We start from the raw sequence: 21479 nt of genomic DNA, 5'->3' as shown, positions 1-21479 counted from the left end.
GGTATTCAAACGCCTGCAAAATCATTTTCCAATCATGTAAAGAAAACAACATAACTGCTCTATTGTTCTCTTAGGTCTAATAATAGAAATAATAAATGTCCAAAAATATGTAGCATAAATGTTATTCCATTAATCTCTGGGAACCACATACATGAGATATATTCCTGCCCCAATTACAGATATGAACGACTTTTTCCATCAAAATAATATATCTCTATAATTTAGAGCTAAATGCAATCTGACTTCATTCAATCACAAAACGAACAATTTTAAACACCCTGGACTTCGACTGTGCAGAACTAATGGATACAAATCCAGCTCAACGACATACTGTAAATATGTTACAAATTGAATCCCTTGGATAAGTCAAAGCAATCTAAGGTCGTGACTATTTTAGAGGCTCATTAGATAAGCAATTTTTCGTAAACATTTTTAACAAATATCCTCCCCAGACCAAATATACATTCAAAGGCAATCCCCTCTCAGCTACATGTTAAAATAGTTTAAATCAAGTTGTAAAATTCAGCATGACCTGGTTCAAGCATAGAAATCCCTATGCAACAATGAACGGTAAAACCGTGAGCATGAACTCTTCATAGGTCAGAGTGGCTGTGCCAGTATACTTTTTGTCTTTCTCCTTGAACTTTTCAGTAAGCCCCTGTAGTAAATTCATCTTTATCAGATATTGAAATAGACATCAAAATGTGTGTAGAAATGGCTAGAGTAGATTATCTAACAATATTAAAAATTACCAAACTACTTGTTACAATTATTCATTATGATTTCCCTGGTTCCAAATTCATTTTGTTTGTAAAACAAGGGACATCTCCTTAAATAACTGGAACATTAGGGTTTTTAATCAATTTTACCTTCACAATTACGCCACACCTGCACATAAAATTAAAATTAGAATGCGTTAGCTAAGGAACATTTAGACTTGTGACTCGAATAGAAAGACTAACAAATGAGAAACAATTTGCAACTTTTTGTTAAAACCTATAGTGCCTAGGATTAAATTTTGACTCAAAACAGGAATTTTTTTTGTATGCGGCATTTTCATCACTAATATACTAGTTCAGCTGCCAAGCTGTTATAAATAACAGAGTGGCAACTTGGAATGTGAAAGAACTTACTCGACAAAGTTGTCATAATCAATTCCCCTGCCTTGACCTGTCCTGTCGAACTTTGTAAGCAGAAGCTGTAAAACTGGCGGCGGTACTGAATATCCCAATCTGAGAAGAGCATCCCGAAGTTCCATGGTGTCAATCCTCCCACTACGATCTCTATCAAATGTCTCAAATATTGACTGCACATATAGCACCGAATCAGTTCATTTTAAATTTGACAGAATATGCTAGACTACAAAATGTTTTGACAAACTTTAAAATCCCATTACAGGCTGCCATTATTTGAAGTAAATACTCCAGAGTCCACACAATGCACATGCTCTGTAAGCAATAGATTTAGAATGATAAGCTTTACAGCATTTTTATATCAAGCATATTTGAGGCAACAAAATAAATAGCTATTATTCCCCTACTGTTTAAGAGATATGAACAACAGTATATACTATAAATGACCTCATCCTACTCACTCTATTTGAATTTTTAAATAAGGAACTTTTGACTTTATTCATAACAGTGGGTGATGTAAATCTCATTATATTCTAAACTAAAAAAATTAGAGAATTAAGGTAAACAATAGGTCCTAAGTAAGACAACTGTGGCCCCCTAGATCCCATGAAAAAGTCTCAAAAAACAGATTGAGAACACAATTCTATGACCTTTTGTTAATTTAACATTTGTATGTATTTCCACGATCCAGAGAAGCCTATAAGAATCTTGTCAGTGCGTACCAAATAGCAAAAGCTTACACTGTAGGTTGTTTAGACCACCGTTAAAAGTATCAATACTATAATTAGTAAAGAAGAACTCGTGCATAAAATTTACAATGTAAGACTCTTAATGGAGGAGAATCTCCGACAAATTCAGATAACATAGACACCAGGGAGTTGCAAGATAATCTGTAACCCAAGTTTATCTAATTTGTTATGGAAATAAAAATTAACAGTCTAGAACACACATGTTATAGAAGATTTCAGATCTATGTGCATTATTGAGTTATTACATATCACTGAGCATTTCTACATTATACCTCCTAGAATTTACAATCTTCCTGTCAATTGCAAGATCATATTAACAAAAGTAGAGTGCCATAAATGCAGTAAGCAAGATAGGAAGCTTCACAATTTTTTGGTTAGGGAAGAGTTGTACCCTATCATCTAACAATAGTTTATACAAATATTGGCATTAGGACAGAATAAATTATATTACCACATATTTCATTTTTTGTGTGGATTCTTATATAAAATCCTTGTGGAGGAAATCTTTCTTACCTAAGTCCCTTTTACTGGAACAGTTTCACTAGCTATAAGTATGAACAGTTGTCATGGGTTAACTAGGTAAATACTAAAATGTTAGACATCTAAATGTTGGTTAACTGTTACTGTGTTCTTTAAATGTTCTCTATTATATGCATGTATTGATCCTCTGCATATACATGACGCTTGTGATATGCACATGGATTTTCGGCATATGCTTTTGTTTCACAAGGAATGAAGTTATGAAGACCAGAGCAATTAGAAACAGGTGTTAAGGATGTTTATGAGGGAAAAAAAGCTCTAGGATGAGTTCACAATACTAGGACATGACAGAGGGTTAGTGAATGGGTCAGAGCAGAAGGGAATGGCAAAGGTAAAATACCTCTGCTGTAGAAATAGCAAATGCAATCTTTTGATTGAATATATCATGATCATTAACAAAGAAAATTATTGCTATACCTGCTTTCCAGTCCTGCAACCCTCTTTTTGTTGAATGCCTGTTATTCTCTCTTCTAAAAAGTGCTATGCAAATTGGTTCTAAATTTTGAAATATTTGCAATTTTATTATGCCAAAAGTAATGGGAGGCCTACAGGTATTCCCTTTGCATAGGGAATTATTGAAGAGGCAGAGACCAAAACAGGGATTGCAAGCATTCAGAAAACTATTAAAAATGAGATACCAGATAATGAATCCACTATTTATGTGCTAAGAGACCATCATCAAAGGACCTCCTTAGATTCCTCAAATTATTGTTGTTAGTCAATATTTGTAGTGTGATGGTTAGTTAATCTTTCAACAGGTGCAATGGAAATTTAATACAAGATGAATGAAAGCATCAGGCCGCTGTGTTTATTATTATATGGACACTCAAAGTGTAAAATAGAAAACAAAATGCCATTTAGGCATTCCCTTTTCATCGCATTAATATGATGTTGTAGAAGTATTAACAAAATTTTCTAACCTGCATTTAATATGTGAAGTAACTCTTAACAAAAAATCAGGAACTAAATAAGAGAGTACTACTTGGGAGGTTTTCACAACATCGCCCCATTGCAAATGGGGACCCCCACTCTCTTTTGGCTAGGTAGCTGTTCCTTAGTAGTCTTAGTTTTGCAGCAATTCTCAAGTCTTCGAGTCTTAAGAGATGAGTTTGGGTAACATTGGTTTGTTAGGGAGTCAAGTCAGTCAGGGATATGATTGAGGGCTAGGCCAAGCTAGTCAAGGAGTCGGGATGGAAGTCAAGAGATTTCTATTGAATTGAATAAGAATTCTTAGAAAATCCTTGTTCCAGTATCAATTTTTTCTTAAAAGGTCATGAAAAGAACACTGATTGAGGCATGTCGACTCCTGAAATTTGGCTGAGTTTGAAATTTTTTAGAATCTCCCAAAATCCAAAATCTCCATTATAACTCCTATCAATCTGGAATCACTCTCAAAAATCCTGACAGTATTTCTATAAAATATTATTTAAAGTATAAGATACTTAGATGTTATACTCCAAGTGACAGATAATTTTAATTTTGCAAGAGATCGAGAACTCCAGATCTGAACTTATAAACAGGAAATTCCCTTATCACAGCTTGCAAGGTATGCTTCACAATGAATTTACAATAAGGAACACATGAATTAAGATGCAAATGCTGAATGCTTCTCCAAAAGAAAGCAGAATTTACATAAAAAATTTGAACTTAGCATCTTTAGAATTGCATTGTAGAAACATTTCAAATAAGGTTCAAGTATGAAAAACTCTTTATTAATCTTGTAGAACCTCAAGAATATAGAAATTAAATAGACATTTGGAAATCATTTTGATTTGGCAAGTGCATGTAAGGTAAGAAACGTTCAAGGTCATGCCAATGAGAAGATTTCCGGCTTTTGAAGTGGAATTAGAACAAAGATAGCAAGATAAGAATGTTGGTGTGGCACCTATCCATTTCCAACCAATCAAAAATTTCAAGTTTGGAGTATAGATCAGGCCTCTACCTGATCTATTTTTTCACTGGCTCTCAAAAGCAATGTAATTTTCTTGTTGGCCCATATGGTGTCTTCATGTAATTGGATGAGCATTTAATGAATTAGCAGTTGGGAAGGTTAGGACTTTGTTGGCTTAACCATGGCCCTTCATTGCAATTGAACAACTATAAAGGTCATGGCCTTCTCATTTCTAACTCATTAAAATTAGATTAGATCAGCTAAAGGAGAGACCTGTTGAAATTGTTGCTAGAATGTTGTCAAAGTAATTGCTAATTCATTGTTGGTCGTCATCGTGAATTACTTGTGTTGCTTTAAAGTATTACATGGTTTCTACATTTTCTCGCTTAGATTAGGATTTCATTTGATGTTGAATAGAAATACTGTTTGATTGAATGGACGATATCTTGTATGCATCTCCACTAGCTACTTGCTGATTACGAGTACTGAAGTACACCTTGCATGGTTGAATGACATGATTATGAGCTTTAATTCGATTATTGTTTGCACACTGACATGCATGGGCATTAATGGAATGATTATAGATTGAAGATCTTACATTTACCTTGTCGTATGACACTAGCTTGGTTGATGTCAATGGCTAAACCAAGTCTAGTAGAGGCACAAAGACATTTACAGTCTCTTGCATTCACTAATTAGAATAGACTCCCTAAACCCTTCCCTTGTGCAATTTTTTTGGTTGGAGGTTAAAAGTCAAGTTGATATCCATTGATTGATCATTGAACAACTTAATTCCCTTTGTGATAACCAGCATATCACATCATTATAGCTGAGTGACAGCCCACAATAAGAAGGAACTTCGAGGTTGTCTCTTTTCATCAAACAATATATATCATTGTTTAGCACATGAGCTTCCTTATTCGAAGGAGGGTTTGATATTTGGTGTTTCATCCTGGAAGATTAGGTGTTTCCTCCTGCATGTTATAGTGCCATAAAACACACACCAAACCTAACTGCAACACACCAAACCTACTAGGATGGGTGACCTCTTGGGAAGGCCTAATGCTTCACCCCTCTCAGCATCACCTAGATGCAACAAGAGCTAAGAGTTCCATTCATTCTCATGAGAGATGGCTTCACATGAACCACTACTCATGAAATAGAGGTCAATGAATTTGACTCAAAAACTACAGTCAAATCCTGATAGTAATATCACAATTTGCGTTGTGGAAAATATCTCCTACTTGTCAGCTAGTCCTAGTCTAAAAACAAAGGAAGAACTTATTTCGTTATATTAAGTAAAAGCATGTGTAGATAAATATAACATTAAATTTTGTATATAAATTAAAAATATAGAGTTATATTCCCTTTCCATGGCATTGATAAAATGTTGTAAAGAGTATAAATGATTGGCAAAAACTCAAGATCTAGATAATCAGGTACTAGTTTAACAACAGAAAAAAAAAAAAAAAAACTTATTATGTTATTTCATGCTAAATCTATCACATGTTGAGAAAATTACTATTATATATTATAAAAATACTAATCATAAAGTCATAAAATGTTGTTTTATCATGAAACATGCCCTAATTAGGGTATCAATTTTACTTCTAAAAGTGACATTCAAAGAAGAATTTAAATAAAATATAAAATACTCCACCCCCAAACCTATACCAAAAGTATCCAGTCTTCCTTTGCTTTGTATATTTTTGTCTCCAAATGCAAAAAAGTGCAAAAAGATGGTGTTGGCAGTGGTCGGTGCATCTCTCGCTAGATTTGTGACATGCTTCAACAGACTCATGTATCGTCTATAAGTTTAGTGATCGTATCGGGCATTGACAGGTCGATTTTTTGGTGCAACGGCAACCCCAGTGGTTAACAAGTGGTATTAGAGCTTTGTCATAGGTTTGAATCCTTGCAGGCCACAGCGAGTAACATTGGGAGGGGGGTTGTGTTGGGAGGAGGCCAATGTGCCATGTTGCCCTCTTGGATCCACAACATGGTTTGACAACCTCCAATGTCTTCTATAAGTCTAGTAGTTCTCTTAGGCATTGACAGGTCGGTCTTTTGATGCAACAGCAACCCTGGTAATTAACAGTAATATATATATATATATATATATATCACAGTGACATGTCTCTTGTCCCCAGATCCCTGTCTCTCAGACATTTCTGGGATGAGAAACATAAAGGACTCATCCCTGATTACCAAAAACTGCAAGATATATACATATATATATATATATATATATATATATCACAGGGACACATCTCTTGTCCCCAGACCCTTGTCCCTGAGACATTTCAGAGATAAGGAACGTAAAGGAGTCATCCCTGACTACAAAAAACTGCAAGAGACGACCCTTAACATTTGGGGATGGCTAGTCACCCTTAAACACCTCGGGGGCGCCGAAAACGTGCCATGGCTGTCCATGAATTGGCTAGGTGTCCCCTAAACATTCAAATGATTTTTGGTATTAAGGAACAAACAAAGAACATTTTTTCCTAGATTCCAATGTAGGTGGGGGGGTTTAGTTCGAATCAGCGTGCACAGATGCTAAAGTCTTGATTAACTATGTTTAAAATGTTGAGTTAAAATTTAAAATATATATATATATATCACATTTTATATATTTATTAATTAATACTTAAACATATTAAAATATAGTGATTCAGATGATTCTGAGTCTTTGGATATTGATAACAAGAATAAGGCTTAGTTTCAAACCTGTAATAGTAGCCTGTTATATTTTGATGCTTGAGACTTTTGGATACATATTTGAAACATTTTGATTTGGATATTTATATTGATAGACCGTGGTTTTCATGTTTGAGACTATTGTCATAATGTTGCTATACTGCTTCTATTATCATTTATAGTGTTATACTACTGCTGTAACCTGACATCTCTCTTTCTATATATATATATATTTGTGTGTGTGTGTATCATATATTTTGAATAGTTCATATATATTTGAACCTGTGCCATTTTGTAGTGCACACTGTTTGACAGGTTTGCAATAGAGATTATTGGGGCTTTACCATTTGTACAAATTGAGCAATTCCTCCTCAAATTAAGTGTAATTCGTGGATCACTGAGACTGCCTGATCTGATTCTCTGTGCACATCTAATCATGGAGGATTTCCTTGCAGCAAGATTTGAACTGGGGCATTCTGAACCCTGGGGTGGGTACTTGATGTTGGACACTGCATGTATTTGACATCAAGATATCTGAAAGATTGCTAAATGTTCACTTACTTCTGACATTGATGTGGACATCGGGTGTATTTGACATCAAGGTATCTGAAAGATTGTTAAACATTTAATTACTTCTGACATGATACGCAGGTCACCTAATGGAGTCAGTCATGTAATTGTATGTAAATTATCATTGCAGTCCCTGTATTTCTAGTGTCCGAAAGATACAGTGCATGATGTTATGTCATGTAAAGGCATTAATCCACATGAACAGAGTCAATCTATGTTGGATACATCTTCTATAGTATATCAGTAATATCACCTTAATCATGTTTCAGTTGTTTAAAGAGATCCAGAAGTATCTGTGGTATGTTTCTGAGGTCTGTCTCTAAGAACCTGTGTATGCACTGGCAACTTGTTTTATACCACATTCTATAAAAGTGATGTTCTATGGCTTGCAATTTAGAAGTAAAGTTCAGTAAGGAAGCATCAGATTCCAGACTTGCACAAGATAAGCTTCAGTAGACAAGATATCTTAAATCTACATTGGGTTTTGGCCTGTAGTATCCAAGTGTGAGAATCTCAATTTGATAGCATAGACGGATGCAAAACGGGCCAGAGAGTACTAGTGGCGACACTTCCTTCCTAGGTGACAGCCTTGTATCATGGCTGAGCAAAAGGTGGGACTCATAATCCCCCATTTAAGGAAAAACGAAATATATTGCAGCAGTTCCTTGTTGCACCCAGGTTCTAAGGTTGAAACAGAGTCCGAAGGAAACAAAATAAAGTTTGACGAGGCATGTTCTTATTTTTTGTGACAATGCAAGCGTTATAAAGATCTCAAACAATCCGGTACTTCATTCAAGGACAAAACATATTCCAATTAAGTATCATTTCTTCAGAGAGAAGGTTGTAGACAAAGCAGTAAAATTAGAATATGTTGAGATAAGCGAGCCAATTTCTGATATCTTCACAGAACCCCTCTTCCAAAGGGAATTTTGAGTATCTCAGGTAGAACTTGTGGGTGGTAGCTTCCTCCTGATTCGAGAGCAAGTCCAGGTTGAGTGGGAGAGTTGGCTACTTTGACGCAAGCCATTGATGTCAAAGAGGGAGAGAGTAAACCAAAATTTTATGCCACTAATGGGAGAGAGGATTTTAGAGGAAGTTGTCAAGCTTGAGGAGAAAGGAAGTCAAGTGCAATTACATTGAGAACAGTATCACTCGCAGGGGAAGCATTTTGTCACTAGCATTTGTTGCTCACCATCAAACACAAAGGGATAGATGCTTGAAATGGTGATGTCATTGATGTCAAAGGTGCGGTCAGTATAATTATTGACGTCACAATATTTGAAAGGTTGCTAAAAGTTTATTACATTGAGAACGGTATTGCTCTTAGGGGAAGCATTTTGTCACTAGCATTTGTTGTTCGCCATTAATCACAAAGGGATAGATTGTTTGATATGGTGTTGTCATTGACATCAAAGGTGCAGTCAGTATAATTATTGATGTCAAGATATTTGAAAGGTTGCCAAAAGTTTAATTACTTCTAAGATAATATGAAAATCACCTAATGGAGTCAGTCATGCAATTATAGCATCAATTATCATTACATTCCCCTCTGTTTCTAGCGGAAGATATAGTAATTGTCCATTGATGATTGGAAGAGTACAAGTGATGGTTCTTTCTTTTCAAGTAACAACCTCATACCATGGCTGAGTAAAAAGTAAGACTTGGTATCAGTATCTCCAGCATAAATGGAATATATTTCAGCAGTTTTGTGTTATGCCCAAGTTCTATGGATGAAACAAAATCTGAAGGAAATGAAAATAGATTTTGACAAGCCCATTCCTACTATTTGTGACACTATAAACATCTCAAATAATCCAGTAATTCTATAAACATCTTGTCACTTGTATCTTCTTGGCTTTGGTGGACAAGAAGATACATGTGACAGTCTGTATTGATGTTTTGGTTAATTGCACCACAGAATTGTAATGCACAAGGCATATGGATGATATCTGGGGCCAGTAGAGTGTGTTGTTGATAATGTATAGCATGTCTCATTCCTGGAGTAACATGTGGACTATAGGATCTAACCAGCTACATTTTTTATTATGGAAGATGATGAGGACTCAACATTGAAGGTCTGCTTAAATATCTTGTTGTATGAGATTGGTGTCCCATATACTGAATTTGTGCTCAGATCATGGGTTAGGGGTTTGGTGTACCTTATAGGTTGATGCTTGCAAACATATTTGGGGATTAAAGTCTCTGGTAGGTTGGTTGCCTACTAAACGCTTTAACTTGACAAATATCATTTGTGAGCTTGGATTTGGATAGTAGATCCAAGCAGCAATTCTTACCATGGGTTTTCCATTTTGGGTTCCATGTAAATCTGGTGTTCATTTGTGTAGATGTGGGTTTATGCTCACTTGAAAATTAATTAATAGTTAAAGACAGATTAGTAAATGCTACTAATGATAAATAGGATTTGGGGTTGGTTGTTACTCTTGGAAAGCTAATAATGATAATTAATGTTGAATTAATTTGGAATTGGAATATACTGATTCACACATACACCCTCTTCCCCACCCTCCTCAGCATATATGTGTGCTTTACACTTCAGCCCCGTACCTAGAAAACTTTGGATTTAATAAATCCTCAAAATTAAAACTAGAATAACTGCTAAGAATTACTCCCAAGTAAGATGAAGACAGTTTTCCTTTGACTAGGTGGACACTTACAAATAAATTATCAAGACACAAGCAACCTGTCAGTTTACAATTCCTTCAAATTTTACCTCATTGGAATTGCAACATGCTATTTGTTTACCAGTTATAATCAGCAACACATTTTATATTGCACACCTAAAATAACAATAATAAATTTGATTATCTCTTTTGCCTCCTACCAGTGCTGCTACGAAAAGTCTAAAAGACAACTGACACTATTTTTGGGGAGAAGCTACATAAATATTGAGTCCCTTTTCATTTAAAGATCTCTGTGTCCATGTTTGATCTCTCTCAATAATTATAGTTCTTTGTCAGCTACACCTTCTGCATTGCAATCATGACAATTTTTTATTGGCTCAGTCTAATTTAATAATATAAAGCATATGGACAGGTTCAATCTTAGATTTAGAATAGAGAGAATTATAAGCACTGAAGCAATGACTATACCACTGAGTTTGTACTCTAGTTTATATATAATCAAATTACCAAGGTTGCATGGGTACGTGGGTACGGGAACGGGAACAGGTACGCATATTTTTCAAAATAGGGGATGGGGGGGTACGTGTGTATGTCTAATTTTTTTCTATATAATTAATATTTTATATAAAATATAAAAATCAAAATATATGTCATGAGTCATGACATTGAGCATTCAAAACAAGAAATTTGAAAATATGAACCATAAGTCAAATTATAATAGATATATGCTATTGCTGAATGTTTAATGTTTAAAGTATTTTTTCATAATAGGGGAGGGAGGTACTTGGGTATGTCAAACTTATTTAAAAATTATACTTTTATATTTATAAAAAATCTGAAATTATGACTCATGACTGGGGTTTTTCAAAACAAGAACAGTGATAAAGTTTGCAAATGTAATGTATTGTTTTCAGTTTCAGATTTGCTATATGTTTGAAATAATAATACATGATAAATGCTTAGATGAATAACAAAGAAGGCAGACTTTAAGCATGAACAAGAAGATCCTAAATCATATGACAATGACATATTGCAAATGATAAACTTATGACTTGAACAGTGATAAAGTTTATTGTTAATGAGTATCAAAGTTTCGAACTGATTTGGTATTGAATTAAGTTTGATAAACAACAAGCTAATACAAAAATAAAAAACCAAAAAAATAAAAAACAGAATCTTAATCAAGGTCCTTAGCTATGATGCTCTCCACCGAGTACCCGGTACGTTGGATACGTGTACCTGGTACGCGGGTACGTGGGTACGAGTACCAAGGGTGTGGGTACGAGTACCCATGCAACCTTGCAAATTACACAGTCCCTTAAATCTACTAGACCCAAAAAAAAAACAGCGCATGACATGTACATATAGCATGTCATGCTTTGGTGTCCCTTAAACATAAATCTTCCTCTCAAACCTACTCATACCTGGAATGTAGATGCAAATATATTTGAAAGTAATAAATGAAATGCCCGGATATGATCTTAAAGCAATAACAATAAGGAATAAAGGTCAACTTCCTGTGCTTAGAATATCAGTCACAGTTTGTGCTCAAATATCTAAACTAGAATAGGATATACACTATTAACTTATTAAGTAATGTACCCATCAAAGCACAATACGTGTTTCAAAATAGATTAAGTAACAATACAACAGAGAAAAATGGCCTTAATTAAGCACAAATCATAATGCTCTTAATCAAAATGGAACTTACCCGCCATGCCTGGAGATCATGCCACAAAGCTGTGAACTCTTTTGGCCCTGCATCCATACACGACAAGAACCGCAGTCAGCTTGTTTGATATACAGTCTCAACTAATCCAGAATACAAAAATATCACCTAAAGCACTTCCAGTTTAAAGTGAAAACTTGATGTCTAGAAGCCTTAGTACAGAAGAATCTAGATCATCTCATGTGAATCAAAGCAGTACTTTCAACCTTTGATAACTTAAAAATGGAACATGTTAGTCTGTTACATATTAATCCAAATACCGGTCCATAAGGAGTCCATAAGATGGACAGTTCCTGACACCACCTGGAAGAATAGGACCTAATGCAGGTACTGTGGAAACTTAAAAAGTCAAAATTAAAAAAGTTATGATATCCTAATGCAGGTACTGTGGAAACTAAAAAAGTCAAAATTAAAAAAGTTATAACTGCTATATATTTTGATGGTAATAGATCTATGTATAAGTATGCAGTGATATTAACATGAATAATGAAAAGACTTTTTGCCTATAAAGAAACTATTGTCAGTATGACTTTAAAATGTTACAAACACAGTTACTGCTATTCAGTGTATTCCCAGGATGCAACCCAGAAGATATCCTCGTGTCCCAGTACAGGGGTGCCTTAGGAATAGGCGACTCTTTCCCATCTTTAGGAACATCTTTTGAAATGTCCCCAATAGGCATATTATACAACTACCATTTTTATATAATGTCTTTATTGTCTTTGTGCCACAGCCTCTTTCTTCCCTACTAAATTCCCTAATGGGTGAAATGTAACCTCAATTATATTGACTTTGAACCCAAACAGAAATTTCCTTCCATACTACCTGGATTAATGGAGCTAATATTGTCAAAATCATATAGGCAAACAATTGTAGTCCTCCACATTTAATAGGACTTCGGAGCAATTTGTGGTATCTAACATTGCCGAACATTTAACTACTATTTTTATATAATATCTTTATTGCATTTGTGCCACGGCTTCTTTCTTCCCCACTAAGTTCCCTCATAGTTGACATGTAGGTGTAAGAATTTGGTATAACTATGATACCATGTAAGAATTTGCCTAAGGCAAGAATGAAATGGCAAGATCTAGAAGCTCAAGAGATGGCACAAGAGAGACAAATGATGATCAAATGAGAATGGATATCAAATAATTGGATGAATACCTTATAGAAGTGCCTTGTATATAAAGGCAACTCATATCACTAGGAGTCAGCAAAGAGATAGGCATAACAACCAAGCACATGTCCACCAAGAGTGGATTATCCTCTATTGTGCATGAATGTACGTGCAACAATTAGAGGATAAGAATGCAAAGGTGTATCTCATAAAGAGATGTAGTAGACAACATGTGCTCAATTGGAGCGCAAACTACTGTGTTGTCAACATGACAACTCATATGAATTTACAAACTCCTAAGTGTCTACATGACAACTAATATGCTAATGCATTAACCTGAGTAAACTTAAGTAAAGTGTAATTAGTAAATACTTAATTACACCAACACCCCCCCTTAAGTCCAACTTAGGGGAATGCACTTAAGCTCACAAAAGCTAAATGATAATGCAATATGGGTACCAACTACTAGGCTGTGTTAGGTACCCATATACAAAATTTAAAAAAGAATGCAAGCTCTCATAAAGCAGAGAAAGAGAGAAAACCTCATAGGAATAACCCTCCCCCAAAAAAAGAGAAGAAAAATAAAGTAAGATGCATGTATGGACGGAGTAATCAAGACCCCTTATTATGACATACATCATGCATATACAATAGAGAATCCCTCCACAAGAAGAAAATAAGGAGGAATGAAATTCCTCCCATAGTGAATGATGTACTACAAGAATGATGACTGCTTGAAGACAAAAGAGAATCCAATGCCTACAAACAACATTTCTCCCTTTAGGAAGAAGATACACCAAATACAAATGCAAGAAGGCCTCCCATTGTGGATAGGAAGATGGAAGGGAAATCCATATGAAGTATGCTGTCTCTGAAATCTGAAGATGTGTCACCATGTCCTTGACTAATGAAGATGTCACAAACCAATCAAGATCAAGTCCAATAGAAGAAGGTGACAAACAAGGAACCAATGACAATTGCTCCGTATAGGAATGTGGATCAAACTCCAAAGACAAAGATGCCTCCTCAACAAGAGTAGAAAGAGAAACAAAGAAGTCCCCACTCAATGTAGAATCTACACCCATGAAATATGCTCTTGGATCAATGTAGAAGTTGCACCATGAAAACTGAATGATATTTCTCCCTTGAGGAAGAAATGGTGTCATGGGTGTACAAAAGAATCCTCCCCAATCAATAGGAAGAACTCTTAGAATGTAATCTGTCTTAGGAAACTGCATAGGAATCTGCAACACGAGTATGATCAACCATGTAATCTGACATCTCAAGTGAAGTTTGAGATTCATGTAAAGCAATGTCCAAAGACTCAAATGTATTCTCTGAAGTGAAAATGACCTCCTGCAAATGTTGTAAGAAAGTATCCATAATCATGTCAAACTCGAAAGAAAGATCAAATGGAGAATCATGAGGGTCAAAGTGTTCCCTTGCAACAATTGAAGAAGGATTATCCTCAATAAAGAGAAGATGTATATCATCAATGGTGTCTCCCATATCCTCAATGTAGGACTCCACAAACAAACCTGCAATGTTTGTCAAGAAGTCATCCCAAGGAACTGAGTTTGGTAGACAATGAATATCTTGTTGCAATGAATCATGTGAATCCACGATTGTGTGAGTACAAGCATCATCAAGAGCAACAGTTGATGTAGTGATCTCAACTAGAGATTAAAGATCTTTTGGGAATGGAGGAACATATGGATCTCCATACATCTCCCAAAGATAAATCCAAATATCATAAAAATTAGTTGACTTCATGTCATCAAGTGAAATCATAACCTCCATATCCATATGTAGAAAGAGTGCACGAAAAATGATTGTTACAATGTCACCATTGTATGAAAGTCCTTTCACATATGGCAATGCATCACGCTCACTGAGATAAGTGAGAACTAATTCACTCCATTGCTTATCGTTTTGTGTTGTCAAGGTAATTAAGTTTTCCTCATCCATGATGTACTAATCAATGCAACCTCCCTAAATAGATTTTTGGCACTTTATACTAAGTGCATGTACAATTGCCACTTGTCAAAATGAACCAAAGTGGACTTCTGATTTGATGGTTACAATAGCAAATATTGAAGCTATATATGACTCAACAAGATAAGACACAAGACCTCTCAAGGATCTACTTAATTACAAATACCATGATAGGCCAAAAATGATCAAATGCTGAAAGTACTATGTCTACTCAAAATTACTCCAAATTGTTATCAGATCTGGCAAGTAGACAAAAAATTAAGCACTTTAAAAAAAAATAGCACCTGAATATGTGTCCATATGAGTCTGAACGAAGCCTCTGTAATTTTGAAAATCGAGATTGACAATTTTTCGAATAATTCAAGAATAGAGATCTCAAACAACCCACACCAATGTGTAGATCACGAAATTCTACCCCAAAACAAAAAAATTTGCTCGAAAAAACGAGTTTGTATGGGGGAGATATCGCTGTTTGAAAATCACCTCTCTAATTATTTTTCCTGAATTGTCGCCGTTGCACCTTCAAAAATCAAATGACTCTAGATTTCACCTCAGATGTCCAATTTTGATGAAACAAAAGTCAATTTAGGGATTTTTTAACCTTTTGAATGTGATACCGATATCTGATTTGCACCAGCAAGCTTCAATCTTGACCTGCAAAAAAAAATCTCTCCAATGGCTATGCAATGAAACTCTTATGGCTTTGATACTATGTAAGAATTTGGTATAGCTCTGATACCATCTAAGAATTTGGTATAGCTATGATACCATGTAAGAATTTGCCTAAGGCAAGAATGAAATGCCAAGGTCTAGAAGCTCAAGAGATAGCACGAGAGAGACAAATGATGATCAAATGAGAATGGATATTAGATGATTGGATTAATCAAATAATTGGATGAATACATTATAGAAGTGCCTTGTATATAAAGGCCACTGATATGACTAGAAGTGAGCAAAGAGATAAGCATAACAACTAAGCACATGTCCACCAAGAGTGGATTATCCTCCGTTGTGCATGAATGTGCAACAATGAGAGGATAAGAATGCAAAGGTGTATCTCATAAAGAGATGTAGTAGACAACATGTGCTCAATTGGAGTGCAAACTACTGTGCTGTCAACATGACAACTCATATGAATATACAAACTCCTAGGTGTCTACATGACAACTAATATGCTAATGCATTAACCTAAGTAAACTTAAATAAAGTGTAATTACTAAATATTTAATTACACCAACAGTAGGCTCAATTATATTTAACTTTGTACCCAAACCGAAATTTCTTTCCATTCTACCTGGAAGCATGGAGCTAATGTTGTCAATATCATAGAGGCAATTTGGCAAATGATTGTAGTCCTCTACATTTAACACGACCTGGAAGCACTTTGTGAAATCTAACATTGTTGAGCATTCAATAGTCTCAATTTAGATTAGTTTGTTCACATAGAAATGAGACTTGGACTCGACAAAAAATCGGTAAGACTCGACAAAAAACCAATTTCTAGTGAGTCTCACCTAGAGCGAGTTCCTGAGGAGTCTCGGATCCCTAGGACTCAGCTACAATCACTTGGCTCAAGAGTCGCCAAAATTCGATGAGCCTTGGAACTATGGAACTTTGTTGTTTGCTGAAGCTTCTAGAAATCATTTCCTAGAACATGCTTTGGTCTTGACTTGTGAATTTTGTTGTACAAGTAGTTTTCTTAGATTCCGAAGTGGAAAAAACCTAACCGTGTTGGTTACCTTAAATTTTGAAGTAAGTGTATATAGTTAGCAGTTACGCATAAAGGCATGTTATTTTCCTTGCTAATGGCTTCAGGGATAAACTTTTCATCCTAAGGAAGTATACTGATCAAAACCAGAGCAACCATATCTTCATCATCTTCAACAGTAGTGAGTAGTTATTAATGCACTATGAAGTATACTTTGTGCACTTGCAATGCAATGGCTCAGCAAAATGAAGTATAAACAACAAAAATCCATTTTCTACAATTCATGGGTTAGCTTTTTGTTCTATTTTCTCTCTATATCTCTAGGTTTATGGAAATGCTTTTCAACTTCAAAAACAAGTAGTTTATGTTGCTATTTCTACATTTTTTAACATTTAATTCATAGCAGCCAGAAACATCTCTGCCCTTCCATGGGCATGTGCAGGCCCTAACCCATATCTAATTCAGCAAGTAGTTTTTATTAATGCACTATAAAGTATACTTCATGCACTTGCAGTGCAATGCAATCAGCCAGATGAAAGATAAACAACAAAAATCTACTTTCAACCATTCATAGGTTAACTCATTATTATATTTTCTTTATATATCTCTAGGGTGGAATACCTTTCAATTTCAACACAAGTAGTTTCTGTCTCTATTTCGACATTTTTTAACAATTAGTTTATTTTTTAATCCATTTTCTTCCCAGATTTTAAAAAAATTCTTACAGCTTCAGTTTGCCAATTTTTCCCCAAAAGATTTTTGCTGCTATGGTTTAGATTTTCAGACAGTGTATCAAAGTTGCTCTCCAGTTATACTTTGGGACTGAAAGCTAGTTAAACTGATGTTTCAGTATTTCTAGATTTCAATGGTACACATAGTCTCTTCTTTGAATGCAAGGAATAATGAAGACAAACATTACGTTGATTTCAGAGAGATGAAAGCAGACTTATATGTTTCTCACGTTTTGAAGTTCGCTAACCACAGGAGCTTCAAGAAGTTTTCTGCAGTGGCTCACTAGTGGCATCTTCGGCTTGTCCAATACAGTAACAGTAACCATACAATGTCAAACAATGTGACTAGCATCAAAATCTCCATCTCTCATATTGAAATCTTGTTTTCTCTTCTCTGACCATCACACGTTGCACAGCCACTTGCATGTATTTTTTGATGGTACATTCAATATTTTCATTGTTAATGCTTAACAACTTTAAACTATGTGCCCACAAATCTTTTTTCTTGTAAAGATATTTGCGGAAAAAAAATTCCTCTATATCTTCTTACATCTCAAAAGTGACCTACAAGCAGATGTTCTTGCATTCTTTCTAAGTTTTCTATGCAATTATACCATCTCTCCCTTCCACATGTTCAGTTGCTATATCAAGTGGTCAGTATAATGCTAGAATAGCATTGTAGAACTGATTCTATTGGGATTACTGTATCCTGCTCGTCATTCATCCCAGAATGATGTATGCTCACAAAAGATAGGTAAAGAGCCTCTAGACTATAGTTAATAATCTCAGATCATTCGTACTTCCAATTTTGTGACCCTAATGATAAAACTAAAATTGACTAATCATATTATCATTCATGTTATTATGAATTGTGATTATCAAATTTATCATTGGAATGTTCTTTTCACTTACATTAAGCTATTTTAAATTTATATTTAAAATATCCAAAAAAAATTCTATTATTTTATTTGCTAACTTCACCAAAATTTAGTAAAAAATTTGGCATCCTTGAGACCTCATCTCAAACAACCCAAAAACTCAAGAGCAACAATGTTCTTAAGTTCAAACAATCATCAAAGACATGGTTATTTTGGATAAAAAACAAGCGTATGAAAAGTCAGGCTAGTTATGTGGGCCGTTTCTTTATGGACGGGCTAAAACTACGATGCAATGAGTGATAACCATCAAGCGGATTCTGAAGGTGAAGGTGTTAAGGGTCATTGTTGACCAAATGGTTGTACAAAACTATCAATCACAGGGAGTCTTGCAAAACGTATACTCTTAACTCAGTTGTTACATAGCTTATCCAAAAAAGTAGGAAGAAAGATTAAAGCTTCCAAGCTTGTGGAAGATGCCATTTTTTAAAAAATTGAGTATGATAAAATAACACTCTCATGGTGCTACTCAGAGGATGGCAATTACCATATGCATCATGGAGGCGACTATACCAAGGTTTACTGTTGAGCAAATGAATGTGCCCACCCTTCAATAAAGCATGTGGTATATGAACGTGCAATACATGTCGATTAAAATAGTGTATGTTTATCAAACCTTCCAGACACTTCGAAATATCCATAAAGACCTCGGTCCCACATTTTTTATCCATGGAGAATAATATAATAAAGAAGATGAAGTAACTGTCTAAAGGTTTCATTCGGTGAATAGAACCCACCATTATGCATAAACCATATGGATCATAAGATGAGGAACCAAAACGCATTGCTAACCAAATGTATATGCTAAACTATAAATTAAAGGGCACCCTGAGGAATATATAACTTCGCCAGTAAGGTACCTATCATTGAACTGCGCCTTAAGAGAGGTATTGTGGTTGTGGGTTTCATTCGGTGAATAGAACCCACCATTGTCCATAGATCATATGGATCATCAGATGAGCAACCAAAACGCATTGCTAACTAAACATATATACTAAACTATAAATTAAAGGGTGCCCTAAGGAATATATAACTTCGCCAGTAAGGTACCTATCATTGAATTGTGCCTTATAATAGGTATTGTGGGTTTAATTCCGTCAATAGAACCCACCATTATCCATAGACCATATGGATCATAAGATGAGGAACCAAACCCATTGCTAACCAAATGTAAATACGAAACTATAAATTAAAGGGCGCCCTAAGGAATATATATCTTCACCCGTAAGGTACCTATCATTGAACTGCGCCATAAGAGAGGTATTGTGTGTTTGAATTAGGAAAATATAGAATCTGCAAACTCCTCTCAAACACCCAAAAAAGCGTAAAACCTAATTTTCAAGTTCTTATGTAAGTGCAACAATAGTATAACAATAGATTCTAAGTGACCCCCTCGGGGATGCCATTCAGTAGAAAGTAACCATCATCAGCAAACCACACAGATCTGAAAGTTGAAATGGTTCTGACAAATAGATTTACCTAACTTTCAAGAAAGGAGTGCAATGAAGAATAGGTAACTATCGTAACATCCAAAAGTCACCCATTACTCAACCAAACTATAAAAACAAATGAAAAGCAAGATGATTGACCTATTTTAGTAGAATTGTTGTTGTTGTAGCTAAACATGAGAAGGTGAACTGTCCTGATGCTGTAAGACTGAGCAGCTGTGGAGAGAGCTTTCTGCAGCTCCTTGTCATCAATGAATCCACTTCCATCTTGATCATACGCTTGAAAGGCTCTTATGATCTCTGGGTCTGTACCTGGTGCAAACAATGGCTGTTGTTGAGTGGGTGGGTATCCGTAGGCAGGAGCACTGGGGCTTCCATAAGGAGGGGCAGTTGGGTATGATTGGGCCTGATAGGGAGTGCCATGTCCATAAGGGTTTTGTCCATATTGCCCAGCCGGAGAAGCTGAAGCGCCATGTTGACTTGGCGGAGGAGCTCCATACTGGCTTGGTGGAGGAGCTCCGTACTGGCTTGGAGGAGGGGCGCCATACTGGTTTGGAGGAGGAGCTCCCCCGTACTGGTTTGGAGGAGGAGCTCCGCCATACTTATTTGGTGGGGGAGCTCCATAAGGGTTTTGTGGGTATCCAGACATAACTAGAGCAGAAATTGTTTAAGCTTCCAGAAATCTTCTATTCTATCTTGGAACTTAACTTGTACTGCTTGCTCACGTTTAAGCTGCAAAAGATATGCTTCTATTTGAATGCCGAGAGAGATTTTTATTATTTGCTACAGCTCATTAGGTATGTGATAATCTCTATTAAGTATTCTCCTCTTTATTTAAGGTCCCTTGGAAGCGTTGAATTCCATTACGGATCCAACGGTGCCGACACGTTGGATCACGCTGATTTCGCGGCTACACGTTGCCGTTCCCTATGTGACAGCAAGTCGAAGAAAAATATCTCCCACTTTGGGATGGTTGATTTGGGGAAACAATTTTTTTAATGATAGTCTTGAATATTCCAAGTAGAGAAAACGACCTACTATAACTTCGTCACCAACAGTTCCTAATTCGTATGTTGAAATTTGTCAATTTTTTTCGGTGAACTTCTATAGGTGACTGAATAGATTAATAATATATTTGTTTATGGATTTGATTGTGTAGAGATTTTTACCATCAACGTTTCGAATCACACTACGTGATCCATCATCAGGGTGAAAAGAGAGAGCAAGAGATGCAAAACAAAATGAGTTGCAGAAGTTGATTGATCCAAAAGATAAAGGTACCAAGAGGAAGAGAGATTGCACGCTATCCGAAGGAGGATAGAAGGTTGGACAAGGAACCAACAAGGGCACACTCCGTGCAGAAGTTGATTGATCCAAAAGATAAAGGTACCAAGAGGAAGAGAGATTGCACGCTAACCAAAGGAGGATAGAAGGTTGGACGTGGAGTGTGCCCTTGTTGGTTCCTTGTCCAACCTTCTACCCTCCTTTGGTTAGCGTGCAATCTCACTTCCTCTTGGTACCTTTATCTTTTGGATCAGTCAACTTCTGCAACTCATTTTGTTTTGCATCTCTTGCTCTCTCTTTTCATCCT

The 21479-nt window shown here is 35.7% G+C and overlaps 1 protein-coding gene across 1 annotated transcript; it reads right to left on the bottom strand.

The window, feature by feature from the left end:
* Window positions 1-108: 108 nt before the first annotated feature.
* LOC149533206 (calcium-binding protein CBP-like) lies at window positions 109-20633 on the bottom strand. Its single transcript, XM_089805343.1, has 5 exons — window positions 20030-20633; window positions 11934-11980; window positions 1134-1306; window positions 870-888; window positions 109-658 (listed from the first exon to the last, which is right to left on the bottom strand). Exons 1-5 carry the CDS (start codon window positions 20535-20537, stop codon window positions 554-556), a joined length of 852 nt encoding a protein of 283 aa, XP_089661469.1. The 5' UTR covers window positions 20538-20633; the 3' UTR covers window positions 109-553.
* Window positions 20634-21479: the final 846 nt, after the last annotated feature.

This window comes from Cupressus sempervirens, chromosome 10 (genome assembly GCF_028749045.1).
Source record: "Cupressus sempervirens isolate cs-2001-9-10 chromosome 10, ASM2874904v1, whole genome shotgun sequence".
In the NCBI taxonomy this organism is placed as follows: Eukaryota; Viridiplantae; Streptophyta; class Pinopsida; order Cupressales; family Cupressaceae; genus Cupressus; species Cupressus sempervirens.
The sequence above is the reverse complement of the archived record's forward strand: the minus strand, read 5'-3'. Positions and strand labels throughout refer to the sequence as shown.

Coding starts and splice junctions, on each gene's coding strand:
- LOC149533206 (XM_089805343.1), bottom strand. CDS start 20,537: ATGTCTGGATACCCACAAAACCCTTATGGAGCTCCCCCACCAAATAAG. Junction 11,981..20,029: donor CAACAATTCTACTAAAATAG/GTCAATCATCTT, acceptor GTATGGATGCAG/GGCCAAAAGAGTTCACAGCT. Junction 1,307..11,933: donor ATGATCTCCAGGCATGGCGG/GTAAGTTCCATT, acceptor CTATATGTGCAG/TCAATATTTGAGACATTTGA.